This window comes from Phocoena sinus, chromosome 19, assembly GCF_008692025.1.
Source record: "Phocoena sinus isolate mPhoSin1 chromosome 19, mPhoSin1.pri, whole genome shotgun sequence".
Classification (NCBI taxonomy): Eukaryota; Metazoa; Chordata; class Mammalia; order Artiodactyla; family Phocoenidae; genus Phocoena; species Phocoena sinus.
Genome location: NC_045781.1, coordinates 56,011,589 through 56,034,366, shown reverse-complemented (window position 1 = coordinate 56,034,366; position 22,778 = coordinate 56,011,589). Strand labels below are relative to the sequence as shown.

Sequence of the window (22,778 nt, the reverse complement as noted above, 5' to 3'; positions counted from 1 at the left end):
CAGACACTTCAGAGCCCCAGCCTGTGCCAGCCCCTGGGGCCTCACAGCCAGGAGGGCCCGGTGGCCACGCCACCTGAGCACAGAGACTCAGGGCCACCTGGCTCCCGACCCCGCAGCTGCCCGTCCCCTCCCACCTCTCAGATCACCCCCCTCCGGCCTCCGAGCCCCCGCCCCACGCCATTAGCAGGTCTCCACGGATCAGCATCGTTTCCAAGCGCTGGGCAGTGAGTGAGGAAGGAGGAGGGGAGGGCGAGAGACGGAGCCTGGGGGCCAGGTGCCCCTGCCCGCCCGGAGGCCACGGGCAATTAGCAGCCTCGTCCCTCAGGGCCGGGCCGGATGCCTCGCTCGGCAGCCAGATGGATGCCTGACCACGCAACCGCCAATTAGCGCGATCGCCCCCGACCCCGTTCTCAGGGCGGCGCGAGCTGTAACGAGCCGGCGGTACACGGCAGGCGGCAGCGAGCCCCGCGCGGGTGCGGAGGGGGTGACCGCGCACAGCGCTCCGCGTCACCTCTGTCATCTGACCTCGCGGATTAGCGCCCGAGGCCCCCTGAGCCCATGTAATTAACAGCTGAGACACCGAAGTCGCTGTGAGGGGAGACGGAGATAAGCCTGGAAACACAAGTGAAGCGTGTCAGCTCCCTAGACGCCACCCGAACGACCTGAAGCACCCCCTGGGCGCCCTGAACAACGGCTCCTGCGCCGGGACCACCCCTGCCCGGCGCTCTGCAGCGTGTGGTCTCAGTGCCGCCGCACAGCCCTCCCTCTGCCCGGGCACAAGCCTGCACCGAGTCAGGCCGCCTCACCCGGGGAGGGGCGGAGAGCCGATGAGGGACAGCGGTCACCTGATTGGGACGCCTTCCCGAGACGCCCCCTCCCGTGGCCAGAGCCGCAGCAGCACAGGGCCAGCCCGGGTGCCGGCTGGAGGTGGCTGCTGGAGGTGGCTGCGACAGATTCTGGAGCCAGCGCCAAGCAGCAGCGCCAAGCACCGACTTTCACTCGGTGCGGGCAGGGACCCGCCAGCCACGAGCACGTGCGGATCCCCACCATCACATGGAGGCGGGGAATGAGGTGGGGGACCCTCTGGACTCCCCGCAGGCCGGGCGCAGCAGGGACAGCCGGGCACACGGCACATGCAAGGGCTCCACCCACCTGTGGGTTCAGGGAGAACCCCCCTGAGAAAGAGCCGCAGGGCTGCCCTCTGCCCGCTCCTCCATGGCGCGGGAACAGTCGGAGGCCCGTCCACCCAATGCCCTCTCCCAGGAGCCCTCACCCCAGCTCACGCCACCAGCGGGCGGGGCACACCTGCCCCAACGTAGCGTCACAGGACGGTCACTCAACCCCAGCCAGTAAAGGCAAGGTGTGGTCCTTCTTACAAGACACACTTCCAGGGGCCGATGATGTGGTCATGAGCAGGACAGGGGCTGGGAGGACGGTGGGCTTCCGCTGTGCTGAGGGGCATGAGGGGCCGAGAGGGGGCGCATCAAGGGACACGAGAGGAACTGGGGGCGAGAAGGCGGAGGGGGCTTTCAGGGAGGGGGACAGGGAAAGTCGCTGTTGCAGCGACACGGCCCGGGGAGGCCTCTTGTCCCAACGTCTCAGGGACGGGCATCCCCCATCAGGGCAGGCGCAGGCCCCCCTCCCTGGGCCCCGCTCTCCTCTGAATCCCTGGCCCAGAGCACAGAGAAGGAGGGCGAGGCACTGAGGACGCCCCTGTACGCTCACACCTGCGCCACGAGACAGATGGGGCTGCAGACACGCTGGGAAACCCAGCCCCGCCGAGCCCTGCGGCCACACGACTGACACACACGCGTGTCCGCTCACTTGTTTTGCTGCGTTCTTTGAAAGAGGCAGACTTCAGGTGGCAGAACAGGGGCGCCGCCCCTCCCTCCTGACTCAGGCCGGCTGAGTGAGGCACCAGGGGCGGGCAGAGTCCCACCTCCAACCCCGACAGAGGGAGGGATGCTCCCACCTCCTCCAGGGGCTCCAGGGAAACCAGACCCGCCTGCAAAGCCGGCGACAAGATGAGGTGAGGCCGGCAGCCAGCAAACACGCCTGGAGAAAAGCGCGCTCCCTCCCACCTGGCTCAGGGTCCTGGGCCGCGCCGCCCTTGCCAGCCTGCTTGCGTCGGGTCCAAACAAAGCCGGGGTCCGTCAGTCACTTCTCTTGCAGGCGGCGAAAACGGTGCGCGTGCCCTCGGGAGACCAGCTCCCCTGAGGCCGCTCGGTGCCCCCCACACCCCGCTGGGAGGGACGGACACGTGGGATGTGCACAGGCCGTGTGGCTTTGGAGCCCACCCTGCTCCTTCCGCCCCGCCCTGCCCCGCAAGATAGACGCCGAGGGCACTGCTACGGGACGCCTCATTCAAGGGGGCCCCGGCCTGTCACTGCCGGAGGGTCCCACGGGTACAACCGGGACCAACGTGGGGGTCAGGCCCAAACGTGCAGCCCGAGGCTCCTTCCAGAACGTGCCGTGTGGGCCTGGTCACAGCCTGGGACTCCCTTTCTCCAAAAGCCAAGACGAGGGTCGAGGTGACAGGGAGCGGCTGCCCTGGGCCTGCGCGCACCCACGCTGTCAGGACGTTTGGGAGCAGCCACGGCAACTCCTCCGGCCCTGACAGGACGGGCTCTCTCCGCAAACGGGGTCAATCTGGGCCTCAAGACACGTGCGCAGCAACTCAGCCCCGCCCTCAGCCGTGGAAGCACTCGCCTTCCTTTCCTGGCCCCTCAGCCCTGGCTGCACCGCAGGGGTGGGGGAAGGTGGGGATGGCCGGGTCTCATCTACTGCACACGGCGCCGCACCTGGAGCGTGTTCTTCCTACGTCGGCAAAACCTACGGAGCAGAGACATTATCCCCAGCCTCTGTTGTTTTTTAACTTTTTTATTTTTGGCTGTGCCGTGAGGCACGCGGGATCTTAGTTCCCAGACCAGGGATCGGACCCACGTCCCCTGCGTTGGAAGCACCGAGCCCTAACCACTGGACCACCAGGGAAGTCCCTAGACGCTACCCTCATCCTGAGGACTCAAGGCAGCTCAGAGAGGTAGAGCTCCGTGCCCAGGCCACACAGCAAGGGCGTGAACCAGAATCTGCCGGCGTCCGTGTCCACCCTGCTGGGCGCCCGCGTCAGAGTGCGTTACAGGGCCAGGCAGATACGGCCCCTCCCCCTCCCCGGACAGGCAGTCCCTTCGAGTCCCCCAGGGAAAGACACCCGGCCCCCCGCTGGCCGACGGGCACGGAGCAGGACCTTGGGGCTGCAAAGAAACCTCAGGAAAGATGAAAACCCAGCGGGGGCCAATGTCTCCTCCTCGTATCCTCTCTCTGGGGGCAGAGCAAATGACGGGCACGTGGATTACTTGCTCTGAACTGGATTTTTAAACTGCAGCCTGGAGACACGACGTGAGGAAACACATCAGCCGGGGAAGCAGAGAGGAGAGCTGGGCCACGGCTCAGGGTAAGACGCTTCCGCAGCGTGGGGGGTGGCGGGGCCAGAGGAGAGGGTCACGAGGCAGCCGGAGGCGCCCAGGGTTGCGGCCAGCACCCAGGCAGCCCGCGGCTGACCAGCACGGGCCGGGCAGCAGGAGGGGCCTGTGGGGGGCGGGGGGGGGGGCTGTGGCCTCGGCTGTCTTGGCTCTGCCGTCGGGCCCGCCTCTCCCACCACCTCCCTGTGCAGGAGGGGACGCCGTACCTGCTCCACCTGGGACCTCTGTCCTTGGGGACAGGGCCCTCTGGGGTCAGCCATGGGGTCCTGGGTCACCCCGAAGAGACGGGGGCCTCGCCCTCAGGGAGGGACAGCTGCGGCAGAGGCGGTGGCTCCCTTCTCTGGGAAGGTGGACACGGATGCCAGGGCGGAGCAGGAGGCCGTGGAGTTTCCAGAGTCCCCTCTGCTGCCTATGGCTCGGGACACCAGCGAGCCCGAAGCTCTCGGCTTTGCCCACCAGCAAGACTGACAGAGAACAGAGGCCAGGGCTGTGCTGGGAACGCAGCGGGAGACTGCCCTGTACTCAGCCGGTGCTCAATAAACGGTCACTGCCGCGATGCAGGAGGGGAGAGCCCTTGCTGGGTCCACCTCCTCACACACCTGGCGACAGGTGTGCAGTGCCAACCAGCCACGAGAAGTGTGCCGCGCGTGGACAGCCCTGCAAACACCGGTCTGAGAGCGGAAGCCAGCCGCGGGGCTGCGCGCACCCACAGGTGACAGATGTCCAGACAGCGGATCCTGGCTGCCAGGGCTGGGGGACGGCGTGGGGACAGGGTTTCTTTTAGGGGTGACAAATCATGCTAGAATTAAGAGTGATGGTCGCAGAACTCTGAATGCACAAAACCCCACTAAATTGTGTCCTTTAAAAGATGAATTTTCCGGGACGTGAATTATACCTTAAAAAGTTATTAAGAAGCAAAAAAATCAACCCCCACCCCCGCCATCACCAAGCCCAGCAAACGTCCCCCTTGGGCTCTCTGGTCCCCGGTGGAGAGGCAGGCAGGGGAGCTGGGGGTTGCTGGCTCTCCCCCCTGTGCCCCTACAGCCCCCAGGCTTCTAGAAGCTGACAGCCCACATCTCCACTCTGTCCCCTGCTCTGTGGGGAGCACAGAGCCCCCCCCAGGGCTCCCTGTACCACTGTGGTGGGTGCTGGGGGGTGGGAAGGGGGTGCCCCCCCACCCCCAGCCAGGACCACGCACTCAGTCTTGCCGTCCCAAGTCCGGCTCTCCACATCCACTTGGAAAGGCTGAAGGAGCAGCAGTTGAGGGGCACAGGGCGTGTCCTCACCAGCTGTGTGACCTCACGCTCATGACCCGACCTCTCTGAGCCTCAGCTTCCCCACCTGTACAATGGGCCGACGACTCTGGGCTGCCAGCCAATTCTACAGACGGGAGACAGCCCATCAGAGCTGGGGCAGCTCCGTGAGAAAAATGGGGACCAGGCATGGGATGTGGCCCAGAGGATGCTCCAGAGAGTAACTGAGCTCATTTCTTCAAACCAAAGCCCCACTGGGGTGCACCAGATGGGGCACTGCCAGTGAATCTCATCACTGCTGCTTTAAACTCCAGACTGCCTGGGGCCCCCAGAGCCAGAAATGAGGTCCCCAGGACACACACAGAGTAACTCGAGCATCAGGGCAGCCCAGGGTCCAAATACTGAGCACCCCCCCCCAACCCAAACCTCGGCTTTCTCATCAGAACGATGGGAATAGCCTCGGGTCAACCAGCGGCGGACAGCACAAGCTCAGGCCAGCGTGGCTCGCCCCTCTCTTCTATCTCCTGATCCTCTGTCACAAAGCTCCGGGCGTCACGCAGAACACCCAGATCGCAGCCCCCGGGGAGCAGGGTCCGCTCCACGACGGGACACGCTGCTCCCGGCCAGCGAGGCCCGGCCGTCTCCGGCACGCGGGCTGTCCACCGGCCCATTATTTGAGCCGGACGCTGGCGCCAGCCTGGGGCAGCAGAGAGGAGACGGAGGCCACCAAGGCAGGCTTTCGTGTGAGCCACGCCCGCAGACCTCTCCACCGCCCACTCGGCAAGGAGGGAAACGCGCCCTTTCACTGCCACATCCTCTACAGAGGGGGGCGTCGCCCCAGGATGGGCCCAGCTGCCCGGGAGCGGACACAGCTGTTGGCTAAAGCCCTGACACTCAGGGTGACTCAGCCAGATGGCCCCAGTGTCTCCCACATGCTGACAGTTCTCTTTGAAAGCTGCGCCAGCCCTGTTTCTCCGCCTCCTGGAATGCCGGGAAGGAAGACACCAAAGCAGGGACCAAGTTCTGCTCTGGGGGCTTCGCGCTGACTCTGAAGAGACCCCCCAAGTCTCGGCCCCAGCTCAGGGTGCCACTGTGCACGCCGCTCCCGGGGTGCTCGCAGCCAGCCCAGGACGTCTGTTCTGGGGGCCTCGCCGGCACGAAGCTCCCCGTATCTCTGCTCTCCGGCCGCGTGGCCAAGGAGTCCCATGGTGGGCAAGGAGGGGCATGCGTGCAGAGACTGGGAAGGTCTGTCTGGGTGGACAGAACAGCCCAGGGCAGGCGGACACCAGCAGTGAGGGCGATCCCTAGCAATGCAGAAACCGGGCCCCGAAGGCCTTCGCTCCTGGGCCACATCCACGCTGCCCGTCAACTCCTGTCTACCCCCCTCACACTCCTCCTCCGTCCAACAACTGCGTGATCAGCAAGGGTGTGGAGACAAGTCAGATTCAGAAATCAGCAGACCCCCAGCCACCCCGGTCGGGGCAAACGTCCGCTCTGCTGAGCCAGAGACCCCAGAGTCCACAAAGACAGACAGAGTTCCTGCACACGTGTTCTTTGGGTGCCCCAGAGGGCCTGGACATTTGGGGCAAGGCAGATGGCCGGCAGAGGCACCCAGGGTCTCTGCTTCCTCTGCCCGGGAGGCCGACCCCCTGCCTCCAAGCAGTGAGTCCAGAGGGTGCCTGAGAGGCCTGCACCAGAACCCGCAACGGCCCAGGCCTCCCAGCAGCTCTGGTTGCAAACTGCCCACCAGCCCCACTCATCCAGCCAGCAGCCCTTGGACTAACAGCCCTAGAAGTGCCCGAAGCCAGAGCTGTAGTGAGCCTCGTCGTACCAAACAGGAAGGCTGAAGCTCAGAGAGGGTCAGCGCTTGCCCAAAGTCACAGAGCACGTCACTTCCCACCAGGAGCTGGGGCTCTGGACCTCTGGGGGACACCTGTCCATGCCACCCCAAGACCCCTGCCTTGGACGGATTAAGCTGTGTCCCCACTTTGGGGCACTCGGGATAAAGAGGGTTTCCAGAGACCATGCTCCCTGCCACGTCTGGAGGGGGTATCAAGGCCTGGTGCTCCCGGTCTCCCGCGAAACATGCCACCTGGGAAGAGGCCCCCGGGGCAGGCTGGGGGCTCCTGAGGGACGTATCGGGGTGCAGCACATCCACCCTCTGAAGCCACAGCTGCTGGACGCCCCCTCAGTGGTCCTACAGCCAAAGAAGGACAGAGCAGCAGAGAGCGCGGGAAGCAGGGGCAAGCAGAGCTGCTGGGGCCGCTGGGCTCACCGGACGGGCGGGGGTCAGGCAGCGCGGTCCCCGCCAGAACGAGGCAGCACGAGAAAAGCCAGCACGTGTGGACGCGGGCGCGCAAGCACGTGGGCGGGAGCGGCCCCGCCCCCGGAGCCCCGTGCACGTGCGGGGCGGCGGCTCGTGGGACCGGCTGCTGCCCTCCGAGCGCAGGAGCCGCGAGGCCTGGGCAGGAAGGAAGGGGCCGCTCTCTCCCCCGCTTCGTGGAGCCGCCCGGCGGGCGCGCCTCTTACCTCTGGGCTCCTCCGCCTGTTTGGCGAGCTTGCGCAGCGCGGCAGCAAAGCTGGAGGACGGCGCGGCCTGGGCCGACAGCGCGCTGCTGGTGGCGGGGCTGCCACTGGGCACCAGGGCGCCATTGAGCGGCGAGGGGGTGAGGGGGTTGACGGTGGCGGTGGTCCTGGTCGCGGTGGAAAGCATCCCTAGTGAAGGGGACTTGGGCTCATGGCTCATGCCTGAAACAGGAAAAGAAGAACCAGAAGTCACCCAGAGAGCAGGAGGGCCCGGCACCGGAGCGGGGTCTGCGCGGCCCGGGGGGCCGGTGCCAGCGGGCGGCATGCGGGGAGCGGGAGCTGCGCCGGCGGCCCCGGCGTCCGCGGGCAGCCCCACCCTCTCGGCTCCGTAAGCGAAGAGCCGCTGTGCCCAGGACCCCGGTGAGTCCAGATGCCCAACGGCTCATCCCGGCCCGAGCCGACAGCCTCTCCGGAAGATCTGAGAGCATCCCGACAGGCGCGGGGCCAGTGTCCTCGCAAGAAAGAGAAGAACGCCAGAGGAAAGGGAAAGGGCTGAGCCACTGAGGATCGCGAAGACGAACACACTTCTGCCAGGCCTTCAGCACATCGCTCTGCAGACTGAGGGAGCACGTCCTTCTCCTTCCACAAAAGCAAACAGGCTCGTACGGGCAGGCGGCACAGACCCGGGATCGTCCCAGGCGGGTTGGCCGGAGCCGTCCTGTGCCGCTACCATCCCCGCTTGAATCCCAAAGCCACAGGCACCCAGCGGGTCTGCCCTGAGAAGGTGCCTCAGAGGAGAGACACAGGCAGAGAACACAGCCACCTGCAGACCCTGCTGCGGTCTCGCCCGGCGCAAACCCCGCCTAGACGCTAGAAGACCCGCGACTGCAGGTCTAAACCGCTGTCCAGGGGAAGCCCCCTTCCCACGGGGATCCAGGTTCAGGTGCCACGCGGGCCAAGGAGCCGCCACCCGCCAGGAGTGACATCAGTTGCCTTCCCATGAGCCCCCGGCCTTTCAAGTCCTGAGGTGGGTCAACCTTCACCCGGCCCCACGCGCCCCACTGATATCGGCCGGGCTCCCTCGCGGGCGGGCGTGAACGGTGCCATAAGTAAATCTTCGGTTAACTTCTCCTGCCCTCTCAGGGGCACCTGCCACATCCCCGCTCCCTCACCGTGGGTACATTCGAGAGGCGTAGATCAAGGCGCACGGCCTCGCGGGTGGCACGGGCAACGGGCTGGGTGCAGGGAGAGGTAAACGAACTTGCGAAGCCCCAGACGGAGACCTAGGAGAGACAGCTCCAGGGAACACCCGGGGTCACCTGGGGAGGGGACCTGGGGAGTCATGGGAGGGGTGAGAGAGCACAAGCACAGAGTGTCCCGGAAGATGACAGGGCAGAAACATGTGCTGTCCCCAGGCCACGGTCCCCACCCCAAGGGGCTCTCCGCAACGCCCAGAGCCCACGCCACCTCTGCAGCACTCTGCATACGGTCCAACGCGAGTCTAACTGCAACCTGCTTCCATGCCTGTCCCCGCGGGTAGCCAGGTGAACACTGGGGACCCCCACCGGTGGCCAGGCAGGGGTGGGCCCCTGAGACCTGCCCTGCCCCCAGAACTAGCCAGGAGAGGCCGCGGGCGCCGACACACGCCCTGAACCCAGGGTCCCGGAGAGCCGGGCCGCGGCCACCATCGCCCTCCCGCCGGGCAGGCGGCAAAAGAGATCTTGGGGGCTCGGCCGCATAAACGGCCACGGCAGGGACGGGGTGAGAGGTGCATAAAAGGCAGTATCGAGGCAGGTGCAAGTTCGAGGGAACACCGTTCTCTCGGGAAAGGGCTCGCACCTCGGAAATAAAGGACCTGCACAAGCGCCCCTGTGCCCAGGCTGGCCTCCCAGCTGCCGGCAGGTCACGTGGGCAGCGCCACGCCGGGCGACGGGGCCCCACGGCGGCAGGCCCACTGAGCGGCCGGGGCGGCACCAACCCGAGGCTGGCCCCGCGTGGCCTCCTCTTTCTGGAAGAACAGGGGAGCCGGTGGGAACTACATGCCCACAGGCACCGCAAGCCCACCAGAGAAACCCGAGAACCCAGCGGGGCGCAGGGTCCCTGCCCCAGCGGGCTGGTCACTAGAAAACACAGGCTCCTAACAAGAGCCCTTTCTCAGCCAAGCCGGCACCCAGCCAGCCACTGGAGGGCCGTGGAGCCCGATGGACGCCATGTCCCAGAAGCTCGGCCCAGGCCCCCCTCGGGCCCCTCCCCTCCTCCACGGAAGGTGTGAACAGGGAGGGCAGGAGGTGCTGCCGGCCACGGGGCCTGGAGGTCAGGCTCAGCATGGACCAGGCTGCCACACACTGGGGCCTGAATCCCGGCTCTGCCACCTGCAGCTGTGTGATGTTGGGCAAGTTACTTGGCCTCTCTGGGCCTCCTCAGTCTCCTCATCTATAAATGGGGGATAAAGACAAAGTCTGCCTCGTGAAGTTAATTCTGTGAGGGTTCAAGGAGGTAAATTACATGAGAAGCTCCAGAGCACGACTGGCACATCCCAGGAGTCGCTGTTATTATCACGTAGCTGGTCAGCGGACGGGGGCAGAAACCCAGGTCTTGGGTGGGCGAGGGGCTTGGCTAGGCTCATATGGGTCAGGCTGGGCAAAATGAGACCCAACCTGCCGAATCTGTGCCTCTTACCGCCACCCCCACCCTTTCCGTGTCCGGGCCGGGAGTCACACAGCCCAGCTCTCCACATCCGTGAGTGGCACTGGCTGGTCAACGCGAACACACAGGACACCCCGGGACAGAGCGGGACTGGAGCTCTTGTCCTGCTGCCTGCGGGGACACCGAGGACGTGACCCCATGCAGGACCTGCTCTGGGCGGTCCAGACGTCTTCTGGGTCCTGCTCGGAACCGAAGCACCCTCAGCGCCCACACTCAGTGGAGCGACCGATGGGTTTCTTTTCTTGGGGGGCGGGTGGTGGTACACAAGGGAGCACCACCCTGTGCGAACCCCATCTGGGCATGGCTCGCACAGGTCCTGGAGGTCCTGACCAACACCTAGAGGAAGGCATCGCCACGAGGTGCTGCCCGGAGACAAGGTATGTGACAGGGGACCCCGGGGCTCCGTACCCCAGAGAAACGAAGATCCTCCCCGGGACATCAGGTCACACAGACGGTCGGGTCACCTCTCAAGACAGCCTCGTGATGGGCCTGGGACAGGCCGCAGCAGCAGTGGACACCCCCCCAACCCCACACTCACTCCCACCCTGGGCCTGCCCTCAGGGTCTCAGACAATCCTGAGAGGCCAGCCGAGCATCGGTGGGGACACCGAGGCCAGGAGCCGTTCGAAGATCGGTCACGGTCACAGAGACGACCCAAGGCCACAGAGACGACCCAAGGCCACACAGACAATCCAAGGCCACACGGCTCAGCAGCACATCCTAGGACTCGAACCCCATTTCCTGGGCCCAGATGCAATGTTCTCACCACTCATGACACCACCTGACCAGTCCAAGGCCCAACTGTGAGGCCAGACCAAGAGGTGCAACACACTCACAGCTCAGGTACGCTTGACTACAGTGGTTAGAAACGTGTCCAAGTCTGGCACTCATCCTTCAAGAGGCAGGGACGAATCCTCTTCTCTCGATGTGGGCCAGACGTCTCAACTCACTTCCACTGAACAGAACACGACAGAAGCGTGGCGACCGCCAAAGTGAGGTCATGAACGGCCCCTGGCCACCTCCCTGCGCTCTCCTGGATCACTGGAGCCATGGTGGGGGGCGGGGCGGGGCAGGGGTCACCTGCCAGGTTGTGAGGATGCCCTAGGTACCTGTAGGGAATCCCACATTCAGGGAACTGAGGCCTCCAGCCAACAGCCAACTGAAGCATGAACCATCTCGGCAGCAGCTCCTCCAGCCCCAGGGGAGCCTTCTGATGAGATCACAGCCCCAACAACCGTTCCTTTACACCAGACTCTGGGCCAGAGCTGCCCGGCCGAGCTGCTTCCGGATCCCGACACGTTTAGGTTTGGGATAGCTTGTTACGCAGCGTTAGGTAACTGCTACAGTGAGTGCCACCTCCACGTCCTCTATTGATCACGACCCTCAATCTCTATTTCCCTTCCTCTGTGGAAGTTCAACCACCTACAGATACTCTGTACCTTCTTTACCCCCCAAGTCTCCAAATCGGGCCCCTCTGATGCCATCCAAGGCCATTAACCACCTCCCTCCCCTTTCCCACATTCCTTAGAGAACTAGCCACCACCTTTAAATCCTTTCACCTCTAAGGGAAAGGTGTCACTGAGCCCATTTTACAGAAGGGAGACTCCAGGCTTGGGCCCAAGGGCCGACAGCCGGTCAACAGCAGGGCTGGGATTACCTGAACACAGCACCTGTGTCCCACATACATAAAGCTGGTCAGGGCCGAGATCCAGACCCATCCTGGGGCCGCAGCAGGAGGGCCTGGGCCCAGATCCAGACCCATCCTGCGGCCGCAGCAGGAGGGCCTGGCTCTGCTCCACCCCACAGCCCACACGGCATGCTACCTCCAGACAGAGGGGAGGGGGGCCGGCAAAGTGAGGCAGGCGAAGCGGTCCTGCACCTCCCAGTGACCGGTCCCCGTGGCCCAGGGAGCAGACGTGGAGCTCTCTGCCCAGTGGCCCTGTGGCAGCCTGGCCAGCTGGTGACCCAGGCGGACATGCTGTGACCGCCAGCTACCAGCGCTGGGCAGGATGGTGCACGAGTGCTCAAATAAGTGGGGAGCAGCCACGGGGCAAATCCCGGGGCAGACCCCAAAGTGTCACGGGCCCCTTAAGGCCACGGGTGGGGGTCTTCAGGTGACAGCAGGAGGAACAATTTTCTCGTTTTTAGCCTTTTTACTTCTCCCTGTTCTAGTTTTTCTGTAGTGAACCAGGTTTTGAAAGTGGGGGGCCCACAAACAGACTTGCCTGCATGAGTTTGGAATAACCAACAGGGGGATGGGGTCTTCCCCAGACCGGGGGCCTCCTGCGGGGCAGATGCGGGAGCTGAGGGAACTGGGGTGCCCCTCCTGGAACCCAGACCCTCACCGACAACCCCCGCCTTTCCCTGGTGACCAGGGTTCTGGGGGGCAGACCCGCCCTCTGCCCCCTCCTGGACCAGCCACCACCTGAACATCACTGTCACACTCCTACTGGCATCCAGTGACGCCCCCCACCCCGAGCCTGCTCTCCCCCCTCCTTAGAGCCCGGCACGTGCTGCACAGGCCCCACGTACAGCGCCCCCAGGCTCCTGGGGCTCCCCCAAAGCTAGTGTCCCTGTCGTGGTGTCAGTTGTGGTCTCTGGAGCAGCTTCGGGCCAGGAAAGCTGCTCTGCTGATGTCAGGTCACTTAAAATAGAATTCCAAGTGAGCAGCTTCGTTAGGAGAGTCTAAAATTACCATTCCTTCTCAGCATGTGCCCATCGGGAGGGGAGGGGAGGCAGGGGCCCGAGGGACCACCGGCAGCTGGGGTGACGGCCCCCTTGCACCTAGGATGGGGAAAGACAAAGGCCAAATTCGGGGGACCCAGAGACCCCGTAAAGGGTCACCGTGGACCTGATGGGGATCGACACGGCCTCCGGGAGCACACCCCCCCCCCCGTGTGCCTCGCACCCCCGAGTCACAGGCTCACGGTCACTTCAGGGCTGCTCTGCCCCCAGCCCTGCACAGGCAGGTGGGTCCCACACCCCGCCACAGGTGCCACCACGACCGTGGAAGCCCCAGCGGTGCGTGGAGAGGAGAGGAGAGGAGAGGGAGCCTCGGGCAGCCCTGCACCCTCGAGAAGGCCCCGCAGAGCAGAGGTGGTGCCTATCTTCCCCCACGCCGTCATCAGAGAGGTATTTATTAACTTCTGTGCTCCTGGCCATCGACTGAGTTCTCGTCTACATCATCAGCTCATGTAAATTCACTACCCTAACAGCTGGGAACAGGCACAACAGCACGAAGGCCAATGATGGATGAGGGCCAGGGGCGGGGGCGGCCCTGGGGGCAGGGCCAGAGCTCCCTCTCCGGCTGTACCAGCCCCCGACACACGGGGAGCTCAGGTGGCCTCCTGGCCACCTCATTTGCATCACATGCTACTGTCCACCTCCTGCCCCCTCGACCCCCCAGGAGAAAAGAGCCGCCACGGCCAGACACCCAGAGCCGAGAGCCCCTGCCCTGTGCCCGAAGCTGAGAGCAGGAGAGGAAAGGCCACCAGGCCGACAGCGCGCACCGCATCTGCCGGCCCCCTCCTCCCCCGGGTGGTGTCGGTCTTCAGAAGCAAGGACTGCCCGGCCCAGGACTGCCATCACCCTTCCCGCTCCTTCTACCAAAGTGCGGTGTCCTTAACCAATACCCTTTCCTCTTCCCTGCCCAGGTTTCTAACATGGCCAGAAGCAGTACAAAGCTTAAACCAAAAAAAAGAAAAAAGCAAAAACGACAAATCCAAGTGCAGAGGGGCGAGCTGGGCTGACGGCTTGGCAGACGTGTTCCAGAACCACCTTGACCCGGTGCTTCCGAACAGACCCCGATCGACTCTGAACGTTCCGAACAGCTGGACTTAAGGCGCGCGGGGGGCGGGGCGGGCAGCCCCCTAACACTCCATTAAACATGGTCGCTGCGCGGCTCCCCGCCCTGCGTGAGGGCGGAGGGTGTTATTAATCAGCGCGCCTCAGCCTCCCTCCGGCCTCCCACCGATCCCATAATTACCGCTGCCTTCACGCCGCTGTTCCGTGGCTCCAGACCTCAGGCCTGCTCCCTCCATGCTCTGTAATTACAAGCTAATAGCCGAGATGAATTTTCTGCTGGCTCCCGGTTCAAGCACCAACCCGCCCCACTTCCCCCTGACAGCCACCCCCCACCCCGGGTAATTACACCCCACGAGGCCGGGCCCAGCGGGGCCTCAGTTTCAGGCCCGCGTGCGCAATCTGGACTTGGATTCTCTAATCACCCCCCTCGGTAATTTTTCATTACCGCAGAGAGAAATGTTTGTGAACAAATACAAGTGTCCCCCAGCTCGGGGCCTCCATGCCACTGCCCTGCCCCCCAAAAGGGACGATACTTCTGCAGTGCTGACAAGGCTGGGGTCACCTGAGCAGAGACCCCAGCAGGCGGCGGCGGGGGGCACCACGTGATCCCGGGAGCCCGAGCGGCTTCATAATAAATTATTATATGTGCCTTTAGCGTGTCCCGAGCTCGCTCGCACGAAGCAATGTTTCTTGGGGATGGGGGCAGGGGCGGCGCCTGGGAGAGTCAGGAAGGCCTCTGGCTCCCGGATGCACACGGGTGGCCTGCTTCAGGCCTTAATGTTCTCTTCCAGTGACGGCCAGCCTCTCAGGTTGTAGGTTTCTAAGGGGACCGAGGCCTTTTCTTGCCCGGGGTCCCAGAATTGGACGTACTCCCCAAGGCTAAGGCCCCAGTAACCGGCGGACCGAGCCAAAGCCATTTCGTTTTGGTTTGGGGACGGCCGTAGCAGATGGCCTGGATCCTGACCCGGAACCAGAGGGAAGGACTGAGGAGGGGGATCGGGGTGGGGAGGCCAGCCTGTGTGTCCAGAGACGACCCTGGCCGGGGAGTAAAATGAGTTAACGAGGCAGCTCATTTTAGGACAAGGCTGCCATCCCCCGCCCCGTGCAGCCCTGTTGGTCAGCAGTGTTTATGAAGTGGCTACAGAACGGGGAAGGCAGGCGCTTACGAGCTGCACAAAGTATCTGGCAGGACCCCAGTCAACGGGAACGGGAGCCCACCCCTCCCAGAGCCAGCACCAGGGCGTGAGCTGTTTGCAAAGCCAACTTCTGGGGTCCCCAGGCAGCCACGGCAGACGGGTTCAGCAACGCCCCGCAGCTGCAGCCAATGGTGGGGGTTGGTGCAGGGTGGGAGCTGGGTAACATTTGGGGGTCCCCCCTTGCCTGCGCACTGCCACGTTAGCGACACCACTTGGGGGGCGGCTCTCCGGAGGCTGAATCCAGGTCCGGGGGTGAAGAGCGTTCAGGACAGACGCCCACACACGGGAGTCCCTCAGGGCGTGGGTGCCAGGTAACACCGGGAGGTGTAGGTGGGGCTGGGGCCACTCAAGCTGGTTCACGGGGCAGGGGCTGGGGCCACTCAAGCTGGTTCACGGGGCAGCGGCTCCTGGGCGGAGAGGAGAGCGAGTGGTTCTCGGCTGCCCGCGGACAGCGACGGGCACGGGGTTGGCGCCCGGAGCAGCCCGCTGACAGAGGCCTCCAAGGACAGCCTAGGGGTTGAGGTTCAAGGCCTCAGACTCTCGGCAGTCCCGGAGGTTCCGGTGCATGCAAAGGACGGAAGTCAGGCAGCAGATGACAGCAACGTTTGACGGCCGCTGCGTCTGGAGCAGCCTGGGACGGGCAGACGAAGGGCGGCGGCAGCCAGGGGGTGGCGGGCGGCCTGGGGTGTGGGGCAGGCAGAAAGCTGGCAGCCCCGGGGAGGCGCACAATTAACACAAAAAAGGCTGAGAGACCGGGTCAAGGGTGGCACCCAGGACCCCCGGAGGTGGTCCATAACAACGGCGTCAGCAGTAACAACAAGAAGGCCTGGCTTCGGCCAGAGCATCCCAATCACCCTTCACAGTAACTCCAGGAACAGACCCCCGGCAAACAGGTCACCCGAGGAGCCTCCTACATGGCCCGTCCCGACCCCCACTCCACAGATGGGTAAACTGAGGCTGGAAGAGTCATACCCTTGTCTGGGGTTGCGTGCTGAGATGCTGGGGTGGGAATCCAGTTTTCCTTGCGGCTGTGCCAGCAATTTCCCTGTAAACGAGAAGACACTGGAAAGGACCCCCACCTCCTAGGGGGTCACGTCCCATCCTGCAGGCCGCTGTGAGCGCCCACCTACATGCTGCATCATTTCACAGGTGGTAGCAGGGAGGATCAGAGGTGGCACACAGCCAGGGAGTAAGAACGGATCTCACCTTGGGGCCACTGCAGCCCCTGAATCCCACATTCCGGCAGCTCTGGGCTGGAGGGCACCCAGGCAACAACCCCAGGAGCGACTCCTTTGTGTGTCCAAGGCCCCTGAGCTAACCAGGCCGCCTCCTTACAAAGGAGCCCTTTGAGTGGAGCCCGGAGGCACGGGGTGCAGGACGCAGGTGGGGGTCAGAGGTCCCAGAGGACAGGAACCCAACCTAGCCAGGAGGCGGCGGCCAAACACCTCCAAGTTTCCATGGAGCGGCAGGCCAGGGCCGGCAGGTGGGAAAACAGGCCAGGAGGGCAGGGGTCGAGGCCAGGTCCTTCTCCCAAAGGGAGGAAACCTGACTGGGAGACCAAACTCTGAGGAGGGCTGAGAAGAGGAAGCAGAGGCCGCTGCTGAACGGGGCCCGCCCAGCCCAGGGCCCAGGAAGCCAGGTGTCTAGGCAGCTCCTGCCCTGCCCCTCAGGTGAGGAGAGAGGATCAGAGAACAGAAGAGCATTTGTCCCTTCAAACAAATTATTATTTTTAATTTCGGGGGTCTGCGTTGGGTCTTTGTTGCTGCACGTGGGCTTTCCTCTAGTTGCGGCGAGCGGTGGCTACTCTTCGTTGCGGTGCGTGGGCTTCTCATTGCGGTGGCTTCTCTTGTTGCGGAGCACGGGCTCAGTTGCTCCGTGACATGTGGGATCTTCCTGGACCAGGGATCGAACCCGCGTCCCCTGCACTGGCAGGCGGATCCTTAACCACTGCGCCACCAGGGAAGTCCTGTCCCTTCAATACTGAGTGGGTGTTGACAAAGCTGTCTGTGCAGGGCGGGCATCTCCACCTGCACCCCCAGGCCCAAAGGGCACTTAGTAGGTCCTCAGCCTGCAGAACAGGTGTGTCAGTCCCACCTTCACAGTGCACAGCCTACCAGATTCAACGTGGAGAAGGGGGATGCCCGGCCCCCTGCTCAGGAAGACGGGCAACTTCAGAGTCTCACATGGCAGGACCACCAGGAGTTAAGTCAAGGAATTGCATCCTCGGTTGGAAACCAGCCAGAAGATGGGGATCCGGGCCTGGCTCCCCCGCACCTGCTGGTGGGGTCCTGTCGGGTCTGAGCCTCAGTTTCTCCATCCGTAGCTCGGGGTTGGGGTGGGGGGAACTAGACAGCAGGTGGCAGAGGCTAAGAGGGCTGCCTTTCATCCATCAACCTGTTTATTTGGCCTGAAGTCAAGACATGTTTAAATGTGAATCAACGGGGACTTCCCGGGTGGTCCAGTGGGTAACACTCGGCACTCCCAATGCAGGGGGCCCGGGTTCGATCCCTAGTGGGGGAACATGCAGGCCGCAACTAAGAGTGCTGCAGCCAAGACCCGGTGCAGCCAAGATAATAAAATATTAAACATTAATATTAATAAGATATTAATAAAGTATTTTAATATTAAAAATTAAAAAAAGAAATGTCACTCAATGGATGATATCTTAAAACTGGTTTCAAGTCAAAATGAAAATTTCCCATTTCCCTTGAAAAAGTAGGAGCCACCAACCATAATCCCGAGCGTGGCGACCATCCCTTCGTCTGTCCCTAGGCTGCCAACTCGCCAGAGTCCCCGCCACTCCCTACTGTTTAGGAACTCTGTGGGTCTGGGTGACGGACAGGGTCCACAGGAGATTAATAAACGTGCGCGCGACCGGGATGCTCAGCACAGATGTTAGCAACACCTTCGAGCAGATTCAGCAGCGAGAGGTCACCTCCACCCCCAGCTTCCGGGGTGATCCCGGCACCTGTCAACCGCAGGTGGGTCCCACGTGAATCAAAGCCAGGACTTGCCTCGAGTTATAAGAGGTTTCTGTGGGGTTTTTTTGCTTTTGCAAAAGTTCCATTCTCACAATGGTTCAAAGTGACACACCAGACCCCCTGCCCAGAAAAACATTTCCACTGAATTCTGCACGTAGTTTGACCATGTTCGCAGAAGCCCATCTGTAAACCCCACAGGGATATGTGTGTGTAGAACGTGGCTGGCACCCACGAACCCAGATTATAGACACCTATAGCGAAGAATTCTTTACATATCCAACGCCGATACTAACACCCTCCCCCAATATATTCTACCAGGCCAAGGGAGTCCAGGGTGTCAAAGGTAAAGTACTAAGTTCTTATGGTGTTTCCGTGGTCCAAGTTCTAATGGTGTTTCCTCACCTGGGCTCATCTGCCATCTTCAAAGCCCTAGGTACCACGCCCAGACATCAGAAAACGCCCCACTGGAAAAAACCAACTACCCTGCAGCCGAAGTGGGCTTCAGAACAGGACGACCAGGTAAAATTTCGCAAAAGCAGTCACGAGCCACCAGCCATGAGCTCCGTAGTCCCACCCCTGCCACACGCCAGGTCAAGCCAGCCACCTTCCTCTGGCCACAGCCATCGCCCACCAACTGCTGAGCAGCCAACTGCCTAAGCGTAAATAACCCTTCACTTTCTCCAAAGAAACAAACAAAACCCCCTCCACAGCCCCAACTGGGAACTTATAAGGTTCCTGCACCCCAGGCAGGATGCTGAGGCCAGAACTAGCTCTCACGGGTACCAGGCTTCACCCCCCAGGGCTCTTGGGTCACATGGCAAGGAGCAGTGGGATCTATGCCTGAGACCTGCCGTGGGGGCAACAAAAGCCGAGGCTGACCAAAGGGTTTTCCTCCCCTTGTGGGCAGAATGGATGACCTTGGAGGCCAAGGGCTGAGGGGCACAGAGGGGACCCCAGAATTGAGTAACTAAAGGTCTGGGTTGTACAGGCGGGCAGAAAAGCGAGTCCCTGCAACTCTCTCTGGAAGAATCTGGCAACACCTTTAAAGATGTGTCAAGGGCTTCCCTGGTGGCGCAGTGGTTGAGAGTCCGCCTGCCGATGCAGGGGACACGGGCTCGTGCCCCGGTCTGGGAAGATCCCACATGCTGCGGAGCAGCTGGGCCCGTGAGCCATGGCCGCTGAGCCTGCGCGTCCGGAGCCTGTGCTCTGCAACGGGAGATGCCACAACAGTGAGAGGCCCGCATACCGTAAAAAAAAAAAAAAAAAAAAAAAAAGATGTGTCAAGCCTTCACGCCCAGCCCTCTCCCCTCTGGAAATGTAGCCAACAGATCAGTCCTGAGGTGTGAACACACCCATGGGGGGGGCTCGCTGCATGGGGCACGGACACGGCTGGAAACTGCAGCATGAAACCCTGAGGCCCACTGAGCGCCCTGGCTGGGGAAGCCCGGCACGGACACCACACCACACACAGTTCCTCCCAAAGAGAAAGGCGACGCAGTCCTGCTGGTTTCAACTTGGAAACCAGCTGTGTGGTTAAAATGCACTCCCCGGGCCCAGGTGACAGGCTCCCGGGACTGGCATCCCTACTAAGGAAGTCCTTCTTAGTTATAAGACACGTATTTAGGTGAAAACTGCACCTTAAAAAAGCTAAGTCGATGTGTCCAGAAAAGAGAAAAGCCTGGCCACCAATCTATTTTTTTAAATATTTTTTAAATTCATTTTTATTTCTTCTTTTTTGCGTGTGTGTGTGTGTGTGGCTGCGTTGGGTCTTCCTTGCTGCACGCGGGCTTTCTCCAGCTGTGGTGAGCTAGGGCTACTCTTCACTGCGGTGCGTGGGCTTCTCATTGCGGCGGCTTCTCCTGTTGCGGAGCACAGGCTCTACGTTCATGGGCTTCAGTACTTGTGGCTCACGGGCTCAGCAGTTGTGGCTCGAGGGCTCTAGAGCGCAGGCTCACTAGCTGTGGTACACGGGCTTAGTTGCTCCACGGCGTGTGGGATCTTCCCGGACCAGGGCTCGAACCCGTGTCCCCTGCACTGGCAGGCAGATTCTTATCCACTGCGCCACCAGGGAAGTCCCATCAATCTGATTTAAAACCTACAACCTGAGACCACACTTCCACTCCCCTTGGGAGCCCACGCAGGGGCGACCAGAAATCCTTTCCAAGAGTCCATTGAAACAGGGCCCTGAGAGCCCACAGGGCAGAGCCACGGGGGCTGATCCTGAGCCTCAGTGTTCTCATCCTGTAAATGGGGGCAACTACCCTTCCCCCACTCATGAGGCGGCAGGGGCCGACCACACAACCTTGCCACCTCTGGGATGCAGAAGTCCCTCCAACACTGTCACCTGATGAAGAATTTAGCTTCACCTGTCTTCAACTTTGACATCTAGTCTAGCACATCCTCACGTGTTTAAGCGAACAGAGAAAGACCGCATACCCTATGTAAAAAAGTTACAAAAAAGCATTCAAAGATAAACGGACACCAGGAATTCAGTAGGACGAATCCGCTCACGTCCCCTGGTCTTCCATTTCACACCTATTACCCGCGGTCTGATGGCACGTAGGCAAGAGCCCCCGCGGAGGCAGAGGGTAGACAGACGAGCTCCCGTGGGGCCCCCCGTTTCTCCCAACTAACAAACGGGGGTAGTCCCTACCCCACAAGCCAGACCCTCAGGGGAAGACAAGCAGCAGAGTGAGAACACAGCCCCACCTCACGTGTCACACGACGGCAGCCAGCCCTCTCGCCCCCCCAAACAGGCTCTGGCTCAGCTCAGGGGGAGAGGAGACCGAGGTGAGCACAAAGGAGGCCTCTGCCCGCCCCTGCTGACAGGCCTGGCCCTCCTCAGCTTGACGCGTGGATTTCCTTCAAGACGGCATAACCTGACCAAAAAAAAAAAAAAAGAGCCTGCCGATCGATTCCTTTTATTGCTGCCTGTGGTCACAGATGCGCCATCAGAGAGCAGGAAGGGCCGGGCTGGGGAGGGGCCGCCATTTCACCTCCCTCCTCCCCACCCGGGGTGCAATCCCACCCACTGCCACCAAGGTGCGCGGGTGGGGGCAACAAGTTGCTGAGCAAGGGGTGAGTGTGCGAGCACGTGGTCAAGACCCTGGGGGTGGGTGAGGCCCCAGAAGAACACGTCTGGCTGCCGTAGCCCCAACAGGGGAGGGTCCGCAGGGTGATTTGGCACCTTGAGCCTCTGGGTCTCGGTCGCAGACGCGGTCACCGCCCCTCCCCACACCAAACATTGCCAAGGCCCGGGTCGAGGGGAACAGAGCCTTCTGGGTTTCACAAGTTAGAATCCCAGAGATCCTAGAGCCACTGAATTGGGAATGATCTGCGCACCTCTGGCATACCCCTTACACAAGAGCTCTCGGGCTTTATAAGAAAGCATTTAACCCCCGACAGCCCAAGGACACGGGTGCCGCTGCCCCTCCCACTTTACGGACGAGAAAACCCGAGGCCCGGAAGGAAAGCATGCGAGGTCATACTGGTTGAGCCAGAGGTGGACGTTAACGCCCAGGCCAGGAACTGACCACCATATCGACAGACACTTGGGGGCTAACCCCAGGCCCCTGAGGCTTTCAGCCCCTCCCGTGCAATGACCCATTGAGGGCAGGCTGTGGCATAAGTTACCCATCATCTAAACCCTAACCTCTGAAAAAGCCTGTGCAGCTCCATCCTACAGATGGGAAACAGCTGGGGCTACTGATGGTGGTGGGAGGGCTGATGTCCTCATTTGCCCGTGGGATGCCCCCCACCCAGGTCTGGCCACCCCAAAGCCACGGAAACGTGCAACTCCTCACACGTCGAGTCCTCCAGCTGGAGGAACCGGTTCCAGAATTGGAAGGCTTGGCCAGAGCTTCAGAACCCATCCAAATATAACTCTGCACCTGAAGGCCCCTTTAGGAGAAGGGCTTGCAGCTCACCGGGGGCAGGTAAGGAGTACTACCTTCAGAAGTGGACCCCAGGTTAACACAAAGCCCGGAGCCAACCAGTGACCCAGCGACGGGGTCGTGGGCACTGTTTCTCACCGCCTCCCCGGCCGGGAGAGGGCTACCCAGTCCCATGTATTTCTGGAGCGAACAGGGCACACTCTGGCTTCCCACGTGGGACCCCAGTTCTCCTTAAGAAGCATGAACCCACCTTCCCCCCAAGGAGAGGAATTCCTTGCCCACTCTGCCCCCTGCCCCCGGCAGAAGGCCCTTCTAGCTCAGCTGGGGGTTTATAAAATACAGATGTCCGGCCCCCACCCCTAGAGATCTGGGTCTTAACTGGTCACAGGTCCGGCCTGGGAGTCTGAAGTTCCCCAGGTGAGCCTAAAGTACAGCCAAGAATGAGCACTTGGTCTGGGGGCTTCCTGCCACCCGCACACCTCCTTCCTCAGTTAAGACCCCCCAGATCCAACCAGGACCCCACAAAGCCTCCAGTTCAGCCAGATCCCCTCTCTTCCACAGATGCCTGTGAGCTCTGGTCCCCCTCCCCCATCCGCAGCCCAGATGGGCTTCTCTCCAGGCCTGGCCTCCGTCCCACCCTCTCCAGAGGCTGCTCTCACTTCCCCAGCCCTGCGGCAGCTTCCGCTCAGAACCAGCTCACGGCGTGGGGAAGGGAGGGGCAGGGGAAGGTGGTCTCAGGGACTCCTGGGATTTGCGGCTGACTGGAGAATTCCAGGCGTTAGAGCAGCCCCAGCAAAGACAGGTACAGGGCACAGAGCACAAACGCCCATGGTTCCATTCCTGCTGGAGCAGAGGCGCAAGCGAGAAGGCTAGGCTGGTGGGGAGAAGACGCTGCCGAGGCGAGATTAAAAGTCCCCCCCCCCCGCCGCCCCCCGCGCGTT

General features: G+C 62.3%; 1 protein-coding gene across 10 annotated transcripts in view; it reads right to left on the bottom strand.

Moving 5' to 3' along the window:
• GSE1 (Gse1 coiled-coil protein) overlaps positions 1 to 22,778 on the bottom strand; it is a 420,610-nt gene that overhangs the window by 29,372 nt on the left and 368,460 nt on the right. For 6 of the 10 annotated variants that reach the window (XM_032613570.1, XM_032613569.1, XM_032613571.1 and 3 more), the window contains one exon: positions 7,262 to 7,480. The exons of 2 other annotated variants lie outside the window; for them this stretch is intronic. In XM_032613570.1, the coding sequence (XP_032469461.1) occupies positions 7,262 to 7,480 (219 nt within the window). Of the gene's footprint in view, positions 1 to 7,261; positions 7,481 to 13,948; positions 14,020 to 15,147; positions 15,287 to 15,935; positions 16,009 to 22,778 lie in introns of those variants that run through there. 2 more of the 10 variants (XM_032613574.1, XM_032613572.1) reach the window with 2 other exon arrangements.